Genomic DNA, 26,449 nt, shown 5'->3' with positions numbered 1-26,449 from the left:
ATGAATGAAAATTCCCATTTCTTCACATCTTCGCTAACACTTGATACTCTCAGACTTTTAAATTTTTGTCGGTACAGTAAGACCTGAAATTATATCTCATAGTTTTAATTTATATTTACCTGATTACTTATAAGGTTGAAGCTGGGCACCTTTGTATTATTTATGGGGTAATTGTGTTTCCTCTTATGTGAAATGCCTGTACATGTCTTTTTACCCATTTAAAAAAATGGGGTGTTTGTTCTTATTAATACTTTAGAGTTCTTTACTTATCCTGGATATTTATCCTTTGTAGATTGTATGTGCTCCATTTATTTTTTCCCAGTGTGTGACTTAGCTTTGTACTTCTTGTGTTTTGTTTGATGAAGCAGTAGTTCTTAATTTAAGAAATTGAATTATGATTTTTCTTTGTTTTGTACTTTTTGTGTCTTTTCAAAGAAATTCTTTTCTGCCTCAAGTTATAAAGATGTTCTGTACTTTTTTAAAGTTTTCTAAATCTTTTGTTCATCACAATTATGTATTTGATCCATCTTTGATTTTTTTATATGGTTTGTATCTTAGTCCATTCAGTTACTATAACAGAATACCATAGACTTGGGTGGCTTATAAACAACGGAAATGTATTTCTCACAGTTCTGGAGGGTAGGGAGTCCAAAATCGAGGCACTGGCAGATTTGGTGTCTGGTGAGGGCCTACAGCCCTCTCTGCATCCTCACGTGGTGTGAGGGTCCAGGGAACTCTCTGTTGTTTTTTAATTTATTATTGCTTTTTATTTCTTTCTTTTAGGTAGTGCTGTTTTAGTGTATCTTACTCCCCCGCCCCCAGTTTCTTCCTTTGGATGCTTAGCCCATTCATTTTCATTCTTTCTTCTCTTATAACAAACATTAAAGCTTTAAGTTTCCGTCTAGTACTACTTCAGCCACAACCCACACTTTTAAAATAAACTTTTTACTTTATAACAGTTTTATATTTACAGAAAAGTTGAGAAGGTAATACAGAAAATTCCGTATACCCCTTATCTAATTTCTCCTTATTTTTTTTTTAGATTTTATTTATTTATTTGAGAGAGAGAGATAATGGGAGGGGGAGGGGGCTCGATCCCAGGACCCTGAGATCATGACCTGACCCAAAGGCAGAAGCTTAACCAACTGAGCCACTCAGGCGCCCCCTAATTTCTCCTTATTAATGCCATATGTCACTGTGATACATATGTCACAACTAAAAAATCAACATTAGTACATTATTATTTACTGAACTTGCTGCCTTATTCACGTTTTGCCAGTTTTCCCCTCAGTGTCCTTTTTACTGCTTCGGAATCCCACCCAGGGATACTGCTTTATGTTTAGTCATCTTGTCTCCCTTGCCCCCTCTGGGTTGTGACAGTTTTCTCAGACTTGCTTTGTCCTTGATGACTTTAAGAAGTACTGGTCAGGTTTTTTGCAGAATGCTCCTCAATTTGGATTTGTCCATTGCTTTTCTCATGGTTAGACTGAGGTCATAGGTTTTTGGTAGGAAAACTACAGAGGTAAAGTGCCATTTTTTGTCACAGCATATCAGAGGTACACGTTATAAACATGACTTGTCATTGTTGGTGTTAACCTTGATCACATGGCCAAGGTCGTGTTTCTTAACTTTATCCACTATAAAGTTACTCCTCCATCCCCTGTCTTTTACATATTGTATGGAAACGGATTGTAACTGAAGAGGATAGTATTAAGTACCCCTCCCCCAATTTGCTTCTAAAGAATATGGAAAAGGTAGGGGAGGGAGTAACTTTATAGCTGCATATATATCATATGTATATGCTATCTCTATTTCATATAGATATGAAAAGATAGGAAAATAAATATATATTTATGTTTCATATATCTATCTGTATCTGTATCAGAATGGCCTCGTGGATATTTATTTTATACTTTGGGTTATAATCCAGTACTAAATTGTACCAGCTTTGATCATTGGGAGCTCTTTCATGTTGGCTCTTGTGTTGTTTTTCCCTTTCTTTCATTCCTTCTTTTTTTCCTCCCCTGTGTCTTTTTGACATACCCAACCCTTTTGGTTTTTGAGGACTTCTTTACTTTCCAGTACTGCAACATGCTCTAGGCTCATTCTGTATCTTCCCTTAGACCTAGAATCAGCCATGTCTCCAAGGAACCCTTCTTTCTCTTTTGGAGAATGGTGTTAGAAACCAGGATCAGAGCACTGGATGTGTTCATTGTTACTGAGGTATGTATGTGTACCTTTAGGCCCTCTTAGTGAACTGAACTAGAAGATAAATACATGTACTTAACAGTGCACATAGGTACAGACTGTATGCACATGATGGTAACATGTAGGTATATTGTTTGATTTTTGTTTTATTTGAGAACATTTGATTTTAGTGCCTTTTTTTTTAAGACCTCATTTTAGGTTGTGGACAGGGTAGGGAACCTAGTTGAAGGTAACTTTATGATATTGATATCTTGTCTTTTTTATGAAAAGGTCTTTTTGGGGTGCCTACCTGGCTTAGTTGGAGGAGCATGTGACTCTTGGTCTAGGGGCTGTGAGTTCAAGCCCCATGTGGAAGGTAAAGATTACTTAAATAAATAAAACTTAAAAAAAAAAAGGTCTTTTTACCAAGACCCTTTTTAAGACAAAAATAGTCCTCAAGGCATGGACGTTTTGTTTCCAAAGTCCTATAACTGAAACGTTTAGAATATAGGATAAAATTTCCCTTAGCACCAAATACATTAAGTGTAGTTTAATTTTTTAGCATTGCCTACAGAAATCTTTTACATTGTATCTCTTGCCCACCTCACCTCCTACCATCTTCCCATCATGCTTCCTTATATTCTAATCATACGAAACTGCTTGGTATTTCCTAAACTGCAGAGTGTACGCTCACATCTCTGGTGTTTACTTTACAGTATTCCTGCCAGATTGCCCTCCTCATGGATTCACCCAGAAGATTTCCATTTTTTTTTCAAAAGTCAGCTCAGGTTGTAGATCTTCTATCAATCCCCCTCTTAACTTCTCCAGATATATTTAGGACTGCCTTTAGGAGTTCTTTTTCTATGTTAGTATTTCTCAGAGTATGATCTCAGGACCACTTGCAACTCTCTTGAGGTATTTTGTTAAAAGATACAGATCGTGGGGCCCAACCCCAGATCTTCCCAAAGGGAATAGTAGGAGGGGGGTGAATTTGCATTGGTGATAGTCTCCGTAGGTGATATGCAATATTTTTATATCCCACTCCAGTATTTTTAAATGAAAAATTGAAAACATACACAAAGTAGACAAAACAAATCTTCGTGTGCCCATCACCTAGAGTTATCTAGATTTTGCCACATTTACCTCGTCTTCATCTGCTTTCCTTTTTATTTTTCCCAAAGTACTTTAAAGCAAATCATATCCATCAGAGGTCATTTCCTCCCTGCAGATTTCGACATGCATTTTTTCTTATATAACTGCAATGCCGTAATCATAGTTATCGAAATTAACAATTTCTTGGTATCATCTAATAATACCAGTCAAAATTCAAATCTGTCCATTTTTCTGAGAACTGTTGTTTTTGCAGTTGGTTTTTTGGAATCAGAAGCCAAACAAGGACCGCATATTAAATGTAGTTATTATTATGTCTCTTAAATTTCTTTAATTTACAGACCCTACTCTCCAAATTGACTTGTTGCAGGAACTGGGTCAGTTGTTGTGCAAGATGTTCAACATTCTGGATTTTTCTGTTTACTTCCTTGGGGTAATATCGAACTTATATGTGTCATGGTTTCTATAAGTGGAAGTTAGCTTTTGAGTCTTGATTAGATTTATATTTAGCTTTTTTTGGCAAGATTACTTCACAGGTGGTGCTGTGGCTTTATGCTGCATCAAGTCTGGCCCCAATTTTAGTTATGCTAACTTAAGATTGATCAGGGGATTCAGGAGGTGACAGCCTTAGCCCTTCTTTATAAAGATGAACTATTCATATAATGGTTTTGTCTGTTGGTGATTAATGTCTGAATTTATGTTGTTCAAGTTACAAATGGGTGGTTTTCGAACTCTGCATTCTTTTTATATTTGTTATCTGGAATCCTTCTATAAGGAAGAATTCCTCATCAACTTGGATTGTTTGGTTATCCCAGAGTATAGTTCAGACAGGAAAAGAAGGATGTATATTAATTCTTTCAGGATAAAGAATCGGTGCCCCAGTTATTTCCAGTGCTGTTTAATGAGTTTGGTATTTTTTAAAACATCATTTTGACCTCATTGATTTTTATAGATTCAGTGTATTTCACATGTCATCCTTGCGCAGGGGCCAGGTTCGTCTTCTCTGTATCATTCCAAATTTAGCATGTGTACTGCCGAAGCAAGCACAGATTCAACATATTTCTGTTACTTACAGTTGATTTGGTTTTTGAATTAGCCCATATTTTGCAAGTGAGGAGCCTTCTCATGATACTCCTGTGTTTTGTTTTGTTTTTTGTTTGTTATGACCCATTCACCTTTGAGAACTTCCTTGCTTTCTGGTACAATAAGATGTCCCAGGCTTATACTGTCATTTACAATTTAGTTTTGAATGAAGAGTTAAATGTGTATGTGTTTTAAAAATTCTGTGCGTGAATATTTCCTACTATAATTGAAAATTTCTTCAGATGGTATGAGATACAATTTTTCAGTAACTGTATTTCCTATAATTTAAAGTTGTTGCTGTATCTTAGCTATATCTTTTTTCATTGCTTTTATTTTAAAAATTTAATAACAGTTTAAGTAATCTTTCTTATTTTTGTACATGCATTTTTTTTGGCCATATGTAATAGTCCAAAGCTACTTCTACAGTGTACACAGGTTCTCAGATTACTTATTATTTATTTATATTTTGCTCACATGGCCAAATATGTGTGATGAGTAGTCTTAAATAATTTTTACTTATTTCAGTTAATTTATTTTAATCATTTCACATTAGTAAAAAAGAAAAATTTTGAAAATTGGGAGTACGTTATTTGCAAATACTCGTTAAATAAGCTCTCTTCTCTTCCTATAGTTATGACATCTAGTAGGCTAATAAGTACATATATCTCTTCCATAAAAACCCAGTAGTTAGGTAGTTTTGCTGCTTGAGTATTTGAAACACTACTAGGGCAAATAACTCTCTACAACCAAAAAAATTAAATACAATAAAAATTTCAAAACCACTTGATAAAAAACAATTTCAGCTTTATTTCACTACATATAATACAAGAACCTTAAACTGAGGTGTTCAACTTGAATTTATCTTTTCTGCAAAATATTATCCTCTTCTAGTATTTACTGGTTAAGTTGGTGGTTCTCTCCCCCAAAATAGTTATCCAAACACACCTCCTCACTTTCCCACCTCCCACTGTTTCTGCCTTGATTCAGGCCTCCACTGTTTCTTTTTCCAGAGCCTGTAGCATCTTTCCAACTAGTTTTGCTTCCTTTAACCTCATCTTCATTTCAACACATTCTTCATACTGATACCAGAGAGATTCTTCAGCAAAGAAATCTATTGATGTCAATGTCTTCTTTAAAACCTTTCAGTTATTCTCTCCTTCCCCGGTCACTTCCCCACTTCTTAGCATTGAACACAAGCCTGCCCTTACCAGACTTAGCCTTCCCTACATGTGCTCTTTGGCCCAACTCCCAAAGTTTTCCCAACATATCATTTGGTCTTGGCCTTTATAATTTTTTATATGCTAGCTTTTTAAGTAAAAGCCCTACTTCCTTATGTGCTGCCTTTCACACCTTATTCATCCTTTATGCCCCAGTTCATGAGTATTTTACTTGGGAAGACGTTTTTTTTTTTTAAGATAGGGTGCAAGCTGGAGGAGGGGGGAGGGGCAGACGGAGAGAGAGAATCTTAAGCAGGCTTCACGCCCAGTGTGGGGCTCGATCTCACAACCCTGAGATCACGACCTAAGCCAAAATCAAGAGTCGGAAGCTTAACCGACTGAGCCACCCAGGCACCCCACTTGGGAAGACTTCTGATAATCCTCATACCCTTCAGCAACGGTCACTTTTTTGGGGGGGGGGTCATCACTGCATTAAGTCAGTTGTGTACATGTCTAGCTCCTCTGTGAGCTGAACTCTTTGTAAGGGTAGATATAATGTCCTTATTCCTCTTTGTGTCCCCAGCAAATAAGAGAAACTCTGGAAAGAAAAAATATTGTTACATATATGGGCCTAAAGGCTAATTAACAGTCTCCAAGAAATGAGCAAATATTTTTAGTCAATTTAATTATAGAAAAGATTTAAGTTCTCTGATTTATTTTTCTCTTTTAATTATTTTTACAAGGGATTTTTGCTTTGATTTTTAAATCTATGAATGAGGAAAGATAAGCACCTAAAACATAAAATGTTGGCTAAATAATCATTGTTAATACTGAGAAAGAAATTTAACAATCCAGATCTTTATTATTTGCTATGGTAAAGATTTTGAGAATATAAGTTTTATTTTATATTCCCCTGTTATATTTATAAATAAAAGTAGCAAGTCTGGGCTCAAGATAGGACAAAGTACACTCTAGAAGCCTTTCTAATTCTTCAGAGAGCCATTAGCTAGAAAAGGTTATGAAAAATTCATCAGAATTCAACATAGTGTTTTCTGGCAGTTTACCCATGGGGTTGCTGAATACACTTAGAGGATTCATGTATCAGACAACTAGGAATTGATATAGACCTGATCCCTTTGTTTTTTCAAATTCCACAAAATCTGGCAATAATAGCCAACAAAGTTGCTTCTGAATCTGTTAGAAACCGCTAGAGACAAAACGGGCCATCAAGATAGATGCAGGCAGTCTTGAAAGAAGGTTTAAAATTCAATGTGGCGTCATTAGTTGAATATGATGATTATACCTTAAAAGAATTATTGTCATGATCACATAAAATTCTTATTCATGGCTATCATTAATTCCTTAGTGAAGTTCTTACATTTGCTTACTTAAATTACTTAGAGTAATTGTATTTTTAAAAGTATATGAAGTTTTTGGGGCACCTGGGTGGCTCAGTCGGTTAAGCATCTGCCTTTGGCTCAGGTCATGATCCCAGGGTCCTGGGATTGAGCCCCACGTTGAGCTCCCTGCAGACTCGGCGGGGAGTCTGCTTCTCTCTCTGCCCCTCCCCCTGCTCGTGCTCTCTCTCTCTCTCTCACATTCTCTCAAATAAATCTTTTTTAAAAAGTATATAAAGTTTTTGATATCAATAAATTTAAGTATAAAATATTTTTGAAAACTGTATATAAGGGAAAACCCACATCTAGTGTATAAACCCAATTCTAAATGCTTATTATAATTGGTCTGTCTGTGTCTCTCTGTCTCTCTGTCTCTCTCTCTGACACACACACACACACACACACACACCCTATACACCCTCAGTGAATATCAGCTATTGAGGACTTCTGAAGGCTGTCCTAAGATGTGGCAGGGTAACCTATTCTGTATGGTCTTGAATAATTTGGATCATTTGATCTATTAAATACCTTGAGTACCACTTAAATGGAATGGAACACTTTAGCTGTAATACTATCTCATAGAAAATAAGTGTTTTTTATTCTGTCCGCATAGGAAATGTAATACTACTTCTGTCTGCTCATTAAATCTCTTAACAGCATCTTCCTTAAAAGAATAAAGAGCAAAGTCTGTATTTCAGGAATTGTTGTTCTTGTCTTGAAATATTTTCTATTGTCCATGCTTTATAGGTTTTGAAGTATTATTTTTTTTTAAGGGAGGAAAATAACTTATTAGTCTCTTGTATGAATAAACCTTGTGATCCTAATTTGACAGGTTTAAGATATGGTAAAGGTTAATATTTAGAAACTTAGAAGAACAGCTGGCATTGTGCATTATTTTCTACTTAAGCCTAATTCTTTGTGTGATTAATTTACCTGATAGGTTTGGCTATTAGTAACCATCAGTGAGTAAAACGGTTTGAATTTAAATTTCTAAAATTTTATGCATCGTGCAAGGTGTCAGATTTAGCCAACATTTGAATTACATGTGTCAGAATTATAAGCAGTATCAAGTTTGTTTGTTTAAACCACAGCATTTCACCACTCTGGTTATATACAGTTCATTTGATTCTACATATAAAAATCTATTTTAGTTCTGTCTTTATATGTTGAATGGTTTCTGCATTAAGGGTTTATGCTCCTGAAACCATCCAAACTCTAGCCTTACCACTACCCCTTTTCAGTCTTAATTCTAACAAAGAAATATTTTATCCCTTTCACCCCTGCAGCCCCAAGGCTTTGAGTATACCGTGAATGTCATGGATTTAGAGTGAAAAGTAAAGAGAATATGATTCTAGAACTAGATAAACAAGGCCCTGCCCAGTTAGATCATCACTGTCCCTCCAGTAGACAAGGGAACATGTAATTATAATTCAGTATGACAAACTGATAACAAAAACGCGGTGTCCAGTACAAGCATTAGCAAAGTATAAGGCCCCTATAAGCAAAGACTGTTTTTGGTTTATCACTATGTGTCCAGCACCAACAGAGTCTGATACTTAATAGAGTCAATAAATCATTTAAATGAATGAGAATAATTCTCCCTTAGAAAGAGGCAAGAAACAAGGAAGTCTTCCCAAATGAGGTGAGAGCTGGGCTTTGGAAGTCAGACAGGTAGAAGAAAGGGTTAAGAGAATGAATGATAGGCTTGGAGAACAGTGTGAGTGAAACTGCATGCCATGTTTTAGCAAACTGCAAATAGTTTGAATTGCTTCAGCATAAAGTGTAAATTGAAGAGCAGCCGGAGATGGAGATATATTAGTGAAGAATTATGTTTCCATGGGTTTCTTTGAAAAGCAAAGAACATTTTTGAAAATAATCTGATTAATTTACTTTCCAGAACACTTTCTAAAATGTGTTTCTGTGTACCTAAACCTCAAAGGGCTTTGATATTTTTAAAAAGTTAATTAAACTTATTGTTGATTAACTATTTTCATTTTAATATTATCTCTAGCATTTTAGCTGTATGTTGGATTTTTAGTAAATTTGTCATTTTATAAATTTTACTTTATAAATGTTGAATGAAAATGATTTTATCTTTTCAGATTATAGAGATTTATAGTGCTGCATTTGTATTTATTATATGCCACTGTTTATTAAAGTGCAACAGCATACTTCAGGTCAGGTGTTCTATGGAAGCCCATTATATGATTAGATACAGTTTGTGGGCATTTTCCTTACGCTGATGGGGCTACTAGGACACTCCTCAGACTCTGAAGTTTGACAATCAAGGGTTTAGTGGAAAGAGCTATGGCCCAGACACCAGGAGGTCCAGGTTCAGTATTTATAACGTTGCTAGTTAGCTATAGGATCATGGGTGTTTCCTTTTTCTCATTTGCTAAATAGTGGGGCTGAGTTAAATGACTTCTAAAGTCCCTTTTATATCTAAAATTCTGTGGTTTTGTAAATCTGTAGCTATAGTTCATATGATTCTGGAGCCTTGGACAGGAATGTAACCCCCAATTACAGTTACATTTTCCAGTAGGACGTCTTGTGAAAACAGAGGCTGTCTACACTGTGTTTTCTAAAATATACTTTCATTTTGGGGCACCTGGGTGGCTCAGTCAGTTAAGCGTCTGCCTTCAGCTCAGATCATGATGCAGAGTCCCAGAATTGAGCCCTTCATCAGGCTCCCCACTCAGTGGGGAGTCTGCTTCTCCCTCTGGCCCTCCCCCCTCTCATGTACTCTATCTCAGATAAATAAATAAAATCTTAAGAAAAAAAAATATATATATACTTTCATTTTTTAAATTTAGCTCTATGTGTGAGATAGATTTTCTTTTTATAAGGACTTTTTTAAAAAAATAAAAAATTTTATTTTTTATTTCTAAGTGATCTCTATGCCCAATGTGGGGCTTGAACCTTACAACCCAGAGATCAGGTGTCACCTGCTCCGCTAACTGAGCCAGCCAGGTGCCCTGAAATAAAGTTTTTCTTATTGAACTTTTATAATTAAAAGTTCCTTTTTCTTCCCAGGTTATATTAGAGATTTTGGTAGGCTAGGTGGAGATATCTAGCAAGTGATTTGAAGTGTGTGTCTAAAACTCAGGAGAGAAGTCAGGAGTAGTGGTAGATTTGCAGTCATCTACGTAGATTATAGTTTAAAATGTGGAAGCAAATGAGACTGGGGGGAAGAACAGAAGAAGGGAGTAAACAAACAAGCGTAGAATCCACACTTCATTGATAGAGGAAAATAAGGAACTCCACAAGAAGATGGAAAAGGTGCAAGGGAATAAGTAGAATAGATTGTGTCACTGATAGGAAAAGAGAATTTAAAAAATGAAGACTTGACTGAGAGCCCCCCAAGAGAAGCACACCATGTGGTGTTAGGACTCACTGATAAATGAAGATAAATCAGCCATGAAGGGAAAGGGTATCAGAGCAGACAGTTTAAGCCAGTGGGTGCATGCAATTCAATGAATAAAAATAAAACTTTTATAAGCAGAATCAGACCTGTAAATACAGAGAACAAACTGATGGTTGCCAGAGGGGAGGGGGCTAGAGGGATGGGGTAGGTGGGTGAAGGGGAGTGGGAGATGCTTCTGGTTGTGAATGAATAATCAAGGGAATAAGAGGCACAGCATATGGAATATAGTCAGTGATATCGTCTGTGTGGTGACAGATGGTAACTACACTTGTGAGCACAGCATAAGGTATAGAGAAGGTGAATCACTGTTGTACACCGAAAACCATTGTAACATTGTGTGTCACCTGTACTCAAATAAATTAATCAAACATTTGTCAAGTTCCAGTTTAAAAACAAAAAGGTGGGTTTAGTCTTGTTAAGTGTTGAAGGGAATGAAGTTTACATTAGTTACACACGTTAGTTAGAGTATGATGGCATGGAGAATAGCAAGCACTGAGCTGAGAAACACAAATTCTGGGCTCTACGTCCAGACTGTCCATTATCTTAATTGTACATCCATTCAGTCATCTAATAGGGTGGAGAGATTGATAAATCGGTTACAATCAGGTTGGTAATTGCTATACCGACTATGACCAAAAATGACTGGACAAATGATTTAAGCCTTTTGGGGCTTCATTTCTTCATCTATAAAATAATAATAAATTGCTTTAAACCTCATACTTGATGTAGCACTCCCCACCACAGTTGTGAATTGTTGTATTATCTGCCACCCAGGCACCCCTCTATGTATGTTTAACATACATTTCAGAAATTCATTATATAGTATGCTGTCTATTAAAATGTCCCCCTACACTGAGGTTGTCATACCCCATCTGCTAATGAGGTCTCGTAGGACAGACCATACTACATGCTCTTGGCCAGGGAGTACTGTGCACTTTCCTTGAGAGGGCTCTGCCACTCTTAGTAGAGTTGAGCATATTTTAAAATATATATCATCTGTCTCCTGGAACTGATTTTTCTGCCATTTTTTAAAAGTAGGGAATAGGGGCGCCTGGGTTAAGCATCTGCCTTTGGGTCAGGTCATGGTCCCAGGGTCCTGGGATCGAACCGTGTGGGCTCCCTGCTGGAGAGTCTGCTTCCTCTCCCTCTGCCTGCTGCTCCTCCTGCTTGTGCTCGCTCTCTCTCTCTCTCTCTCTCAAATAAATAAAGTCTAAAAAATAAATAAATAAAAGTAGGGAATAGTGACCCATAGTGAGTGGCAAAGGATGCAAGTAACGACTGTTGTGCTGGTTATTAAAATGTAAGTTCTACAGAGGCCAGTGGCCTGATGGGCCTCCAAAGAAATGGTTGAGGAAAATGCAGGTAAATGTTGTTAGGCTTTGGTGAATGAGTGACCACCAAATTATCTTCCTAAGAGAGAGGCAGTCACAGATTGTCAAAAGTGACCATTTTGTGTCCTTTGAAATAAGGTGACCTTGTATTCAGCGAACATTTATCAAGTTCATATTACATGCCCTGCACAGTGCAAGGTGCTGGTGTTACATTGATGAATAAAAGAAATCCCTGTTGGATTTTATCATTTAGTAGGAAAGATAGAGTGAAACAAGGGCAAGAGACCTGTGGGAGGTCAATTTTGCCCAAGCAGTATATTGAGTAATTGTTCTAACTACCACTGGTTCTTGATGAAAACCATATAAACTGCATCTTTTATTCCCAGCTTTGCTTCTCCCTCCCTCTCTGCATTCCCACACCTCAGGGTAACGAAAAAAATATATATTGCAATTTGCAGTTAGGTATCTGAATCTCCAGGAGCATGTTAATAAGCATGTATGGTGTATATAGCTGGGAAAAAGGTTGAGAACTCCTGACTTCTGGATCATAACATTTAAATCTGTACTTGTAAGCCAGACCATGTTCTTGAGTACAAATCTACATTTTAATTACTTTGCTTTTTGTTTATAGGTCCAGGGGCAAGTTCATCCGACTCTTGAGTCTAGTGATGATGCTCTTCAGTATGTTGAGGAATTAATTTTGCAGTTATTAAATATGCTATGCCAAGCTCAGCCCCGAAGCGCTTCAGATGTAGAGGTATGTTACGTTTTGCCTTGTAGTTACTTCATACACACACACACACACATCTAATCTGTGTACTTATTGTAATGTTAATGAAAGAGTTTGCTCTTCAAGTTCACAAAATATATATGTGGTATTAAAAAAAATGAAGACTAGATTTATTCTAACTTTGTATTAGGTATCTGATAACTTGTATATGTTTTAGCTGTCCAGTTATTCCATGTTTTGCTTTTCATCTGGAATGAAGTTCTGTTGACCTCCAAACACTATTTCTTGGTGCAAGAATTTTATACGCACACACACACACAGCTTTTAAGAGTGGAATATGTTCAAGTGTTTCGTTTGTTTTTAAAGCCAACTGTCATTTAAAAAACATACCATTTAGGGGTGCCTGGGTGGCTCAGTTGATCAAGCGTCTGACTCTTGATTTCAGCTCAGGTCTTAATCTCAGGGTCATGAGTTCAAGCCCTGCTGGGCATGGAGCCTTCTTAAAAACAGAAAGAAAGAAACAATTTAAAAAAAACATGTCAGTTAATCTTTTGATCTTCACTTGTTACGTGTATTTTAGATAGTACGTGAGCTCCTTCCCACCAATTGGAAGGAGAAGGAAACATAAAAACGTAGGAAGTTCTGCAGTCTCTTATTAAGATGACATGGCCCCTGTCTTTTTAGGGTTTCTAGTTTGGAGGAGATACAGATAGGAATATGGGCAATAACATTATGTGATATACTGTGCATAAAGGGTATGTGGGAAACCATAAAAGGGAAAAACTAATCACATAGGCTTTGGGGCTTATGGATTAGCTTCCAATTAGAGGCAAATGAAGGAGTTAAAGATCTGAGAAGAAAAGAAAGAAGGTTTGAAGTTCCAACTGTAGAAGATGGGAGATAAAGCTGGAAATACAAAGTTTTCTGGCAATGATGAAGGATCATTTGACTTCAGTAACCTTGAATGTATACTGGTACAAATCTTCAGGTTTCTCTGACATATCTTTTGCAGTACTCAAATGTGGCACAAAAAAGATAGTTGAGTTGAATGGTATTTCACCATGGATATACAATGGAACAGTAGGCCAGGGAATGGGGGAAATTGATAATAGCAGTGCTTTACAATCTTTCAGAACACAACACACATAAGAATGTAACAAAGATTTTATCACTAACAGTGGCTGGGTAGGAGGTATATCTAAATACCCCAGGCCCTGCTTAGTTCCCCAGGGGGCTGAGGGATTGCTATATGGGCATATCCAATGAGAAATTTCTGAAAAGAGATCAGAGAACCTAAATTGGATAGGACAAAAAGGTGAACTGTAATAATGGCTGCTATTTGAGTGCTTGCTGTAGTATCATGCACTGTTCTAAACACTTCCATGTTTTATGTTTTATTTAAAGTTTTTAATAACCCCATAAAGATGGTGCTGATTTTTTCCCTTACTAGAATGTAAGCTCTAAGGTTATTTTTCTTGTTCACTGCCGAATTCCTAGCCCCTAGAACAATGTCTGGCACTGAGAAGGCACTCAGGAAATACATGTTGAATGAATAAATGTGGAAACTGAAGCACAGAGAGGTTAAATAAATTGCCCTTGCCCAAGGTCACAGCTAATAAGTAGTGAAGCCAAGACTCTAACCCAGAAAGTCTAAGCTTTTTGAATGTACATTCCAACTCAGCTATTCTGCCAGGAGAGGGCAAGTAAACTGGAAAAACATACAGGGAACTAGGGTATTAGATTTCCCAATAAGGTCAAAGAACTGATAACACTAGAATACCTGAGTGAGAGAATTAAAAGAATAGATTGAGATCAGAGACAAGGTTGTAGGAATTTAAGATTTCCTCAGTAACACAGTTACAAAGCAGGATGTGGCCATGTGATGGTGGCTGGGCTAGAAACAAAGGTCCCCAAGATGAGGTATTCAAGGAATTAAGAGACCAGGGTATTTTATGTGTCCTTAATATAGATGATAAAGTCACACAGGATGATGGCAAGATTTCACATGACCCAGCAACAACTTGGGGAGTGGAGAAGATGTTAAACTTACCTTCAAGTGGGTTTTGGGACAAGGGCAGTTTTTGCTCTAGAAGTCTTCAGGGAAGATACAGATTTCAGCTGAAGCAAAGAGATATTTAAAAACATTGAATTACGGGGGTTGTGGATGTAGAAAAAATTGTGTACAACAGAATAGTAATTCACTTTGATTTCTTAAGTAATTCAAAGTAGGTTTCATACATTTTTATCCCATTTTTCCCACTGAATTATAAGGTCAGCTATCTTGTATTCATGATTTCCTATAGGCACTTAATTACATTGGGATTCAGAAGAGATCTTGAATAGAACTGGTTGTCTGACTCTTCTCGTGAACAAGTCCACTTCCAGTTGCTCTTTTGGGTCCTAGTTAGGTTCTCCCACAGTGTTTATAAAATGCAGCACTCGGCCTTGTGCCTACTGTATGAGAATAGGGCTACAGAGCTCATTTTGCTTCCCATTCTGATGTTAGATGACATTCTAGGAATTTGCTGGTTTGGTAACATTACAACTCAAATTCAGCTCTTTCTAGATACCTTGTACTATATACCTGTGTTTATCTAATTTCCTCCTTTTAATTAATGTAGAAACTAGTATATAATTTTCCAATATATAAGGAGATCTCCATGAATTCTTGAAAATTGCTGAGTCTCTCAGTCTTTCACTTGTGCAGATTTAACCAGTATGTAGGCCCTCAAGACTCTAAATAATGAGGATATTTCATAGCTTCTTAGTACTAAGAAAACTTCTGAGATATTGAAGATATATGTTTACCCTATACCCTTTTTTTAAACACTTAACCTGGACCCTTAAAATGGATGTAGCCATGTGATATACCAATGAGCTGGCTTTGGGATTGGGAATGGTCGGGAAAGAGAATATACGACAGTAATAGAATCTGACAGAATAGCAGTCAGTTGTGTAATAGGCATTATAATTTCAGAATACTGTTATATACATATTTATGTCTTTACAACAACCCTGTAGAGTAGTTATTCTCCTTATTTTGTAGGTTAGACAACCCTTAGAATGGTAGAAGAGATTTTAAAAAAAGGTGGAAACCTGGGTCTTTTCCATTCTTAAATCTTTCTAAAGAATACATTTTGATTACTTTAAAGTATAAATATAATTTAAAGTAGAAGAGCAATTCTTGCTTAATATTTGGCCCCAAGGGGATTTGTTTTAATGAAAAAGTGAAAGTGAGTTTTAGTTGCCCTATAGTTTTAGGAAAATAGATACTTCAAAAGTGCTTGAAAACTGATGGATTATATACATATCTATAATCTTTCTTATGTTAATTAGCATTTTTGAGAAATTGTACTACAGATAATCACAGATTATAAACTATCGTAGTCCACATGAAAGGGATTTCATTTTATTGATGTAGCCAAAATTCACTAATCCATGCCACCAATATTTGAGTATCTATTCTCTGTCAGGCAGTGTTTGAGATGAATAAGGAAGCATTTATATGAGTGCTGTGGGAGTGTAGAGGAAGGGTATGTGTTCTTTGTTTCTGTCTTTTCAAAATAATTTAATATTTAGAAAATAGGTATAAAATTGCTCCCTGGTCTGGTATATTCCCCCTCTCTCCATTTTCTATATTTAATCTTTTTAGAAAATAGAAGCAAAAGATAATAGTATTTTTTCCATGTCCCTGGTAAAGTGTATTTAATTTCTTTTTTTTTCCTTTAATTTCTTAGGTCTCATCCTTTCATAATTGTACTTGTTCTTTCCCTCTTTCTCTCTGGTTAACTAGACTGATTTCCATTTGTTAATGTCTTTCCTCTTTGCCTTTCTGGCTTGTGTCCTGTATTTAACCAACTTTCATTTCTTATGACACTGATGCACTTTCTTCTCATTTAACTCAGGCTTTCTAATTAGATTTTTTTTTCTATGAACTATATTGTAAAGTTTAAAAAGTTTGCTTTACTTTTCCATTCATTTTTTTGTTGTTGTTAACTTCTTTTCCTTCACATCCTACAGAATCCTTGTAATTTCTAAGTGTTCTATTAGCATTTAGATTTCCCAAGTAATTTCTATTTTCTACCTTTCTAGCATCCCCCTCCCTAAATTCTCCCACAGTAAGCCTTTATTACTATTAATAGGACTTCAAAATATGTAGGGGTCTGAATACTTGCACTGAAGTATGTGTGTGGGAATTTTCACAGGTCCTAGAATATTTGTATTGGAAGTGATCTGCAAGGATATCTATTTAGACCTTTTTATTATGTAAAGGAAAAGACAGGATTCTGCTAATAAGAGACTCAAACCTAGCTCTGTATCTCAAACCTAGCTCTGTATCTCAAATTTTCCCCAAAGCCACTAGATATTAATGAAGGTGGAATTTCTCATTTCAAACAAATTATTAGTCTTAAAGTAGCAGAGTAATAGAATTCTAATTCATGAGTCTTCCATTGATCATTTCTCCTTGGGCTCTTTAAAAAACTTTTAAAATACATAAAATAATCATAAAAATTTATTTTGCTCTATTAAATTTGCCACTACAAGAGATAAAGTAATTCTTTCAACTTGGCCTTTTCACATTCAAGGCATTTTTTTTTTTTTTTTTTTTAACCCTACCAGTCTTTTCCCATACATTCTGACCCTGGTTGTTACCTCCTAAGTATATAGTTGGTAATTTGATTCCAGTAATACACTAATAAGTAAGTTTAAAATGTATTTTTTCATCAATATTATTTTCCCTTTCTTGCCTTCTCTTTTATCATTCCTGATTTTCTTTCCCCTTCTTTCTTAAAACAATAGATAAACTTGGAATTAGGTGGATAAAACTGAGATGGGAAGGGATTGCTGTTCTGTTTTCTTCCACCTCAACCCCTGTCTCCAGTTTGCCTCTGTAATTCTACCAGTGACTTTTTCCCCCAAAGACATATGTTCAGTATATTTAGAATTGTCATATTGAGTTCAGCCTCTCTTCTTTTCTGCTTTTCTCTCACCACTATATACCAGTGCTTTTTAAGATTCTAGGTTATGACCCATTAGTAAGTCATAAAATCACTTTAGTGCATTGCCCAACTAAATATCAGTTTAAATGAACAGAAAATATCAGTACGTTGCATATAATAAGGGCAGATTCTGTTTTATGAACTTTTTTCCAGTTTAGTATCTTTATGTGTAAGGATATAATATGAAATGCATTAAGAATTCATTATTTCTTACTGTGAGTTGAGGAAAAAAAGAAAAAGAAAGTAGCCACCCACAGGGCCATCCCATTATAAGGTTTGTACCATGGTTCTACCCATTTAATTAACCACAGGTTAAACCCATCCCTGAATTTTTAAATTAGAAGCCTTAGTTAAGTTAGTCCTAAATCTCTTAATTGTTATTTTTGGAATCGTGTGTCATTTCCTGGGAAAAAGGAAAAGAATTTTTGCTTTGGTTGTTCCTTTCCACCCTTTCCCCCTTCCCTTTCCTCTTTGTCACCTGCCAAACTCTCCCCAATATTTTGGACCTTTGTATTGTATTATACGAAGGTAGAGTGTCCTGGCAAATAGCTTTTCAACTAGGCATTTCATTTGCAAACTCCATTTGTAACTACAGTAATTTCTTTCAACACACTTCTAATTTCATTAATTAGAATTGAAACGATCACTTCTTATGTTTGGCAGCTGATTTAGCCTTGAACGTAGATGAAGAGAAAATTTCTTTAACTTGAATGGGTTAAACTATTCTTACTTTATAAATTTGTTCTTAACGTGTCCTGAATCAACATGTTTTTACCCCCAGAGTATCACATAGCAATTTTTTTTATTTTCCATTTTAATAGCAACTGAAAAAAGGTTTTATTTAGACTTAAAAAATCAGGAGTGATGTTTAATTTTATCTAATAGGTTTTACATACTACTAGTGATATACATGTGTTTAAATTATGTTAATAGCGACCTCTACTGGTTATAACTATGGTATCCTGAAGGTGGAATTCTAAAACTTGAGAGAATGGTTTGAAGTGAATTACATTAGTTTATTAAAGTAGGGAAATTCAGCTTTTATATTAACATGAGTTCCTTCACTTCCAGTAGAAATTCTAACCGAATAAGTGCTAGAAATTAAAGTGAAGTATTTAGTTAAAAATTAACGACCTATGAAGGATTCAAACTCTAATGATGAGCTATAGTGTATAAAAATTACTGTTACCAATGTAAACCCTTGATTTCCATGATGTGTAAATAGTTTCAAAGTCAGGTACTTTCGCATGATGAATAAAGTAAAGAAAAAAATTCTTAGATGTTTCAAGTTCAAAATGCTACTTGAGTTTGGTGTTAAAAGGACAAATGAAGGACAGTTGGTTTTAGATCTTTGCTTCTTGAGCTTAGGTCTTGTTCCTTGAGACTTTATATAAGCCATGGTTATTCTAATCATTCTTGTCATTAGCTTTATCACAGTGAAGTTGAAATTCAGAATGTGATTTTCCCCCTAGATAATACAAGGGATGCTTAGTCTCTTAATTGCCTAATTAAGAAACCAATACATTGACAGCTATAGTTTTCTCTTAGCTTAAGTATGTTTGCAGTATAAATTATACCATATGTGAAAAGCCTGCTTTGGGGGTTCTTTGATTTTAAAAGTAAATTGTAAGTGAAGAGCACTATTTAATATATTTGTTGCTTAGTTGTTATTTTCCTATTTTCCAAGGAACGTGTTCAAAAAAGTTTCCCTCATCCAATTGATAAGTGGGCAATAGCTGATGCCCAATCGGCTATTGAAAAGAGGAAGCGAAGAAACCCTTTATCTCTCCCAGTAGAAAAAATTCATCCTTTACTAAAGGTAAAGCTGAAATACTGCCTTCTTGCCTTTGAAAAGCAAAATAAAACCCATGATTTTTAAGAATATATTTTATGGATGACAGTAAATTGAAGAGTAAAATTCTCTCATTTTAATTTTCCCAGGAATTCATGTCATGGGGAGGGATGATATGATAATAGGAGAGTATAAGCTGGGCAAAATGATTTAATGTAATTTCATACCAACAAAAATATGCAAATTGAAAGGACTAAGAAAAGTTTTAATTGTGGATTTTGTTCATCACAGGTGTTACTAGAACCTCAAAGAGAATTTATAAAACTCCTTTCTTGTTGGTTCGACCTAAGTGTCCCTATAAATCCTTCAAATCGTCAGATGTGTAAGGACCTCTGTGAGTCTGCCACAGGGCTATGTGTAATCTTTGAGCAAAAACTTTCTAAAGGTTACCTAAACTACCCAGTCCCACTCCTCATTTATATCAGTCAGCTGAATCTCTCCAGAACTAGTAGAAAGAATAATTACTGGAAACTCTAATAATGCTATTTCTGTTGATTTAATAAAACAAGCAAACTCATCAAAAATATAGGTACTATAGTAATTAAAACCTTGATAATACTTTTGATATCAATAATTTTGTATGTACTATAATACAAGCAAAGTGCTAATGCTTGCATACATTATCTCTAAGTTTTATTACTCCACAAAGTTACTATTCTCATCCCCAGTTTTTAGATGAGGTAACTGAGGCAGAAAGTGATTAAGTGACTTCTAGTCCATGGTCACAGGGATCAAAGTGATAGTGTTAGGAAACGTAGGTCTGTTTGATCTTGTCCAAGATTTAAGATTAACACTTGGATGATGTTTAAGACTGTCAAAGGGTTATGTTTTGTACTTGGGTTGTTGGAATAGAAATATCTGCCTGTATCTTACTGGTCTGAGGAAGTAAGTGCAAGTTATAGAAAATTAAGGAACTATTAGTAATTGCATACTTCTTTATAATTCTCTTTTTATGATTCTTACTAGCCATATATTGAATTATAGGTTAAGAGAATTAACAAATTGAGGTATGTGCATGATGTATTAATGATCCTAAACTTTGAGTTTTATGATCTAATTATGGATATCATTCAATTTATTAATACATTCTTATACTGTATCTTATACTCTTATATATTATTATTATACTATAACCATTTAATAGTTTTTACATGTCTTTAAAGGTAAATGCCACCTGTCCCCAACTTAAATAAATTTCTTATTTCAAAGTTTTTTTTTAATCAGATTGTTTAGAAAATAGACTTTGTTTTCCTGTAGGCCCCACAAAATCCCATACTTTCTTTGAAGTCTAATAATACTATTTAACATGCTCTTAATAACCACTGTTGTTCGGTAGAACATAGCATGATTTTTTTTTTCCCCATAGAAACAGTTATAGACACCAGGAATGTGCCATTAGGGTTTTGGGATCCCAGGTTCCTTTGAAAAGAAGAATAGAGGTATAAGGCTAGTAGATATTCCCAGATACCAGTAATACATTAACTTTTGTTCTGCATTAAAAAAAAAAAAACCCATCTTTTGTTATAGTTAATTCCAGGTATCCTGAATTAGGTAAAGTGAACATCTCCCAAACTGGGGTTTCCCTTCCTAGGTTAAGGATAATCTATTTAGTAATCTGTACTACTTAATATTTTACATAATCATGGGTAATTTTGCCTTACCTTTGCTTAGCTTATATTTTCAAATAGCAATATGTATGTTATTCATAGATGAGCCACTTACAATTAAATGTTGTTAATAGTCACGGGCCTCAGTAAAAGTTAAGCTAAATTGTATACTTTTTTAATCAATGTCTCAAATTTGTGGTATATGATTTTTTCTTTTACTTTTTCAGGAGGTCCTAGGTTATAAAATTGACCACCAGGTTTCTGTTTACATAGTAGCAGTATTAGAATACATTTCTGCAGACATCTTAAAGCTGGTGGGGAATTATGTACGAAATATACGGCATTATGAAATTACAAAACAAGATATTAAAGTGGCAATGTGTGCTGATAAGGTACGATACTGATCTTCTCTATGTTTTGTTCTTAAATTTTTATTCCTAATTTATTGGATGCTAACATACTATTCAGACGATGAAATTATATATTATGTGTTAGGGTATATTTCCAGTAACCTAATAGCAGATACTCAAGATAACACTTTATCATATTGTGTGTGTTGTGTGAGAGTGTGTGTGTGTGTGTGTGTGTACACAGTACTTAACTGTTTCAACATGTCATGCAGTTTTTCTTTTATGTGTTCCTGCAAGTAGGGTTAATACTACTAACAATCTCTTATTAGTAAAATTCTTTAAATTATTTTGGTTGGGACACTTAGAAGATTATGGATTTTGAAAACAAATTTGGAAAATGTAAAAATACTAAGCTCTTGAGAGTTCTATTTCAATACTTACCTATCTATAGATACTACTTGTATGGTTTTATTATAATAATATAAGAGCAAAAATTTATTTAAAGTTAAGCATGTATGAAATTTATCTCATTTGCTCTTTATGGTACCCTTCTAAGGTAAATGCTCTTGTAAAAAGGGAACCGAAGTTCAGAGAGATAAAGAAATTGGTCCAGAATTTTCTGAAAAGTTTTAAAGCCTAGACTCAAACTCTAGATCTGAGTCTAAAGCTTTTAGTTATTGCACTAGACTGCCTCAGTATTTTCATTTTCTAAAAATGACTTTGTGGAAAAGAAAATATTTTCTGATGAAGCGTTTCGATCCATTTCCTCACTATACTCTTACTGATTTGGAATATTCTTTCTGATTACAAAGTCCACTTAGAATGTGAGCATACAGAGTAAAATCACCTGATCTGTTTCAAATGTATTGATATTTTTAAATGAAGAAATATTTGGTTTTTAAAATAGTTATTTTTTCAGTAAATGTAAAATATTTGATACTTTTAAGTGAATCAGATAAGTAAAATATTTTAGTACATACTATGAGCTCACAGAGGGAGAAGATGCAAAAGAAGTATAAAACAAAGCTCCAGGGCACCTGGGTGGCTCAGTCCATTAAGCATCTGCCTTCCACTCAGGTCATGATCCTTGGGTCCTGGGATGGAGCCCCATGTCCCACCCCCTGCTCAGCAGGAAGCCGCCTTCTCCCTTTTCCTCTGCCCCCTCCCCCTGCTCGTACTCTCTCTCTCAAATAAATAAATAAAATCTTTTAAAAAGAGAGAGAGAGAGATCCAGAGTTGATGAAGGGAAACATATTTGTGAAACAAGCAGAAAGTAATCCAAGATAAAATATTAGTTCATTGTGTTGTGGGGATATAATGATGTCAAAATTTACAGAAGTAGAAAAATGAGGTTTAGCAAGAGTAATAATAGTAGACTTCTTTGAATAGTAGACTTGTTCTTTGAATAGTAGACTTCTTTAATAATAATAATAAGGACTGGTTTTGATCAGTACAAATGTAATCAGGGAGGCCGATTAGCAAACTGAATTATTCAAATACAGGGTGGTGAGGCCCTGAAATGAGGTGGTAATGGCAAGGGTATGAAACAGAGGAAACTAAGTCAGAGAGAAAGCCAACATAGAATTTGGGAACAAATTTGAAGTAATAGGTTAACAAGAGAGACAGATACTACTATTAATAGAGGACTTGGAGGAAGTTTGTGATATTAGATGGTGAATTCTGTTTTAGAGAAGATACGGAGGAGGGGGTCAGTGGCAATATAGCTAAGAAGAGATTATTGTGTATCTGCTTTTTATCACTTAAGAACTGTATTCAAAGAGCAACTTAGGGTGCTTAACTTCGACTATAGATTTATATTTTATTGTACTTGTTTTCTATCTCTGTCTAGGTATTAATGGACATGTTTCATCAAGATGTAGAAGATATAAATATATTATCTTTAACTGATGAAGAGCCTTCCACCTCAGGAGAGCAAACTTATTATGATTTGGTAAAAGCATTTATGGCAGAAATTCGACAGTACATAAGGGAACTAAATTTAATTATAAAAGTTTTTAGAGAGCCCTTTGTCTCCAATTCAAAATTGTTTTCAGCTAATGTAAGTATTGTTGTGTTATATGATTGCATGTGTTGTCGATTTTACATGACCACTCAAATTTGGATTTGTGTAGTTCGTGATTGCTGATTTGTCAAATTTTTTTTTAAGTTGTGGGATTTAATTCATAGTGACTGTGATCTCACAGTTGCTACAACAGGTTCAATAAATTCAACATCATAAATTAAAAACAAAATCTAAACTAGACTGAACTATAAGTGCAAATGAACTTAAAATCTTCTATGTACTCCGAGGAATAAAGCCTCTTGTTAAGGTGGAAGATTTTTTTGTTTAATTTGACTTACTTGAGTCATTCAACTAACACTTCATCAGTGCTGCCTATATGTGTTGTTAGGCATCATATAGTACTTGGCAACAGAGATTCAAAGATGAATAAAACAGTTCCTTCCCTCAAATTGGGTCTAGTCAAGATTGAAATGTAAACTTAATATTAAATGGCAATATAGTGTGGTAATTACCGTAATAGAAGTGTGACAACAATATTTCGGGGAGCAAAAAGAGAGAGCTGGTAACGTTGAAAATTAGAGAAGGGATTACTGATCCTACAGTAATAATCAAACCAACGTAATTGAATCCTGGGGAAATGCTGAGTGGTGAGAACAACTAAGATTGTCTAAGAGAGTTACATCCTGGTAATTCCTAGAAGTCTAGTCATGGGCGACTGACAGAAAAGTAGTGCTTACTACAGAAGCTGAGATGGGGGCTCAAGTTATGGCAATGAATGATCATTAAAAGTTACAGGAGTAGTTTATGAGTTGCACAAATCTTTAAATAGAGTTTAAAAAAAGAACATTGAATTGTTCACTTTAAATGGATGAATTGCATCCTATGTGAATGTTACCTTAATAAAGTTGTTTTTAAAAATAAAGGAGCCAAGGGACACCTGCCTGGCTCAGTCGGTGTAGAGTATGACTCTTGATCTCGGGGTTGTGAGTTCAAGCCCCACGTTGGGTATAGAGATTACTTAAAAATAAAATCCTCAAAAATAAAGGATTAAGGGATGCTTGGGTGGCTCAGTCGGTTAAGTACCTGCCTTCGGCTCAGGTCATGATCCCGGGGGTCCTGGGATCCAGTTCCGCATTGGGCTCCTTGCTCAGTGGGGAGCCTGCTTCTCTCTCTGCCTGCTGCTCCCCCTTCTTTTGCTCTCTCTCTCTCTCTCTGACATAAATATTTTTTTAAAAAAATTAATAAAGTAAAAATAAAGGAGTAAAGAATCGGTAAACATCTCTTAAGACACAAAAATCAAGAACCGTAAAATAAAAAAATTAATGAATTGGACTTCAATAAAATGAAAACCTTTTGCTTTTCTAAAGATACTGTCATAAAAATAAAAAGGTAAGCCACAAATTGGTAGAACCTATTTGCAATACATATATCTAACAAAGGACCTGAATCCAGAATATATAACAGACTTTTACAATTCAGTAATTGGAATAATAGCCTGATATTTTCAAAGGGGCAAAAATTCACACACTTTATGAAAGAAGCTATACCAGTGGCCAAAAAGCACATTGAAAGATGCTCAACATCAATAGCCATAAAGGAAATGCAAATTAAGACCACACTGAGATACTACTACAAACTCATTAGACAGAAAGGCTTGACAATACCAAATGCTGAAAAGAATATGGAGCAACTGCTTGTGGGAATGTAATCTAGTACAAATACTTAGGAAAAGAGTTTGGCTGTTTTGTGTAACATTCAACATAACCTAGCCATACTACCTGCAATTCCACTGCTAGGTTTTTACCCAGAAGAAATGAAAACATGTCCACACAAAACTTGTTCATGAGTGTTCATAGCAGCTTTATTTGTAATGGCCCCAAACTGCAACAACCCAAATATCCATCAACAGGTAAATGGCTATACAAATTGAGGTATGTCCATACGACAGAATACTACTCAGAATTAAAAGGAATGAAGTAGTTATAAAAGCAACAGTATGGACGCATCTCAAAAACATTAGCTAAGAAACTAGACAAGATTATATATGATTCTATTTTTTTAGTATTCTAGAATTCTAATCTGTAGTGGCGGAAAGCGGATCACTGGTTTCCTGGGGGCAATAGTGACTAATGGGGATGAGGCATAAAGAAACTTCTTAAGCTAATAAGACTGTTTTATATCTTGACTATGGTGATAGTTACAAGAGTGAATAACTACATAAAATCTCATCCAAAAGTGCATCAGTGTAGGTTTATCTTATCGTATATGAATCCTGCTTCAAAGTTGATTTGACAAAAAAAATACAGTCACTAAAAACAATCAAATCAAAAAAATAGTAACTGAATACTTGTAAATTAGTTCTTGTTTTTCAGTTACCTAGACATTGTTCTAAAAGTTAAAATTGACAATATTCAGTTTTGTGAGGGTTTGGTCAAACTGTTACTCCTATATACTACTATGGGAGGGTAAGCCAGTGGACTCTTTTTAAGAAGATATCCATGGACATCTTAAATACATACCCCATAGTAGAAATCTATCCAGGAATCTAGCCTACAGAAAATCTTACAGAAGTCACTAGGTGTTGTGTTGAGCATTCTTGTATGCATGTGTATTTGTAATAAAAACGAGATGACAGACGAATAGAATGAAGAAATGAGGTAAAAGGGGACTTTATGGACTTATGGATTTTTTGGTCACTACTGGTAGAACAGGAGCCTTGGCATGCCACGAGAAGGCCCGGGTAAGAGAGGAGCTGAGGCAGTTAGGAAGCACGCATAAGTACTTTTGCTACATATCAAAGTAGGGTGGTTGTGGTGAAGGAAAGCACTGTACGACTGAATTGCTATTGTCTTCATGAAACACTACTTTTACCTGAAAGAATGACTGACAGACTGTGATTATTCAGAGTTGTGTATTTGGCAGACATTTCTCAAAAACAAATGAAGTGGGGGAATAAAATGAACGAACCTGTCACTTCTAGGAAAGTGGCAATATTTGTTGATAGTGTTAAAGATTGAACTTTCAAATGAAAATAGAATTTTGGAAAATTGTATCCACTCACATTATCAGTGGTGATGCTGATGTATTTGGTCTTTTAATATTCTATAGTGAAATGTGTTAATATTTGGAAGATTTGTGGAACTCAGTGGACCACTACTTTCCAAGTGACCTAATTCATAATGCTACAAAAACACACGT

At 35.2% G+C, this 26,449-nt stretch overlaps 1 protein-coding gene and 1 non-coding gene across 3 annotated transcripts in view; one reads left to right on the top strand and one right to left on the bottom strand.

The window, feature by feature from the left end:
• SOS1 (SOS Ras/Rac guanine nucleotide exchange factor 1) overlaps nt 1–26,449 on the top strand; it is a 140,647-nt gene that overhangs the window by 50,579 nt on the left and 63,619 nt on the right. For both annotated transcript variants that reach the window (XM_040623134.1, XM_040623133.1), the window contains exons 2-5: nt 12,321–12,446; nt 19,107–19,238; nt 21,106–21,270; nt 23,078–23,287. In XM_040623134.1, the coding sequence (XP_040479068.1) occupies nt 12,321–12,446; nt 19,107–19,238; nt 21,106–21,270; nt 23,078–23,287 (633 nt within the window). The remainder of the gene's footprint in view (nt 1–12,320; nt 12,447–19,106; nt 19,239–21,105; nt 21,271–23,077; nt 23,288–26,449) is intronic.
• LOC121101131 lies at nt 4,236–4,344 on the bottom strand. Its single transcript, XR_005833077.1, has one exon. It is a non-coding gene; the product is annotated as a U6 spliceosomal RNA (small nuclear RNA).

Source organism: Ursus maritimus, unplaced genomic scaffold, assembly GCF_017311325.1.
Source record: "Ursus maritimus isolate PB19 unplaced genomic scaffold, ASM1731132v1 scaffold_6, whole genome shotgun sequence".
In the NCBI taxonomy this organism is placed as follows: domain Eukaryota; kingdom Metazoa; phylum Chordata; class Mammalia; order Carnivora; family Ursidae; genus Ursus; species Ursus maritimus.
Note: the sequence above shows the minus strand (reverse complement) of the source record. Positions and strands in the feature narration are given on the sequence as shown.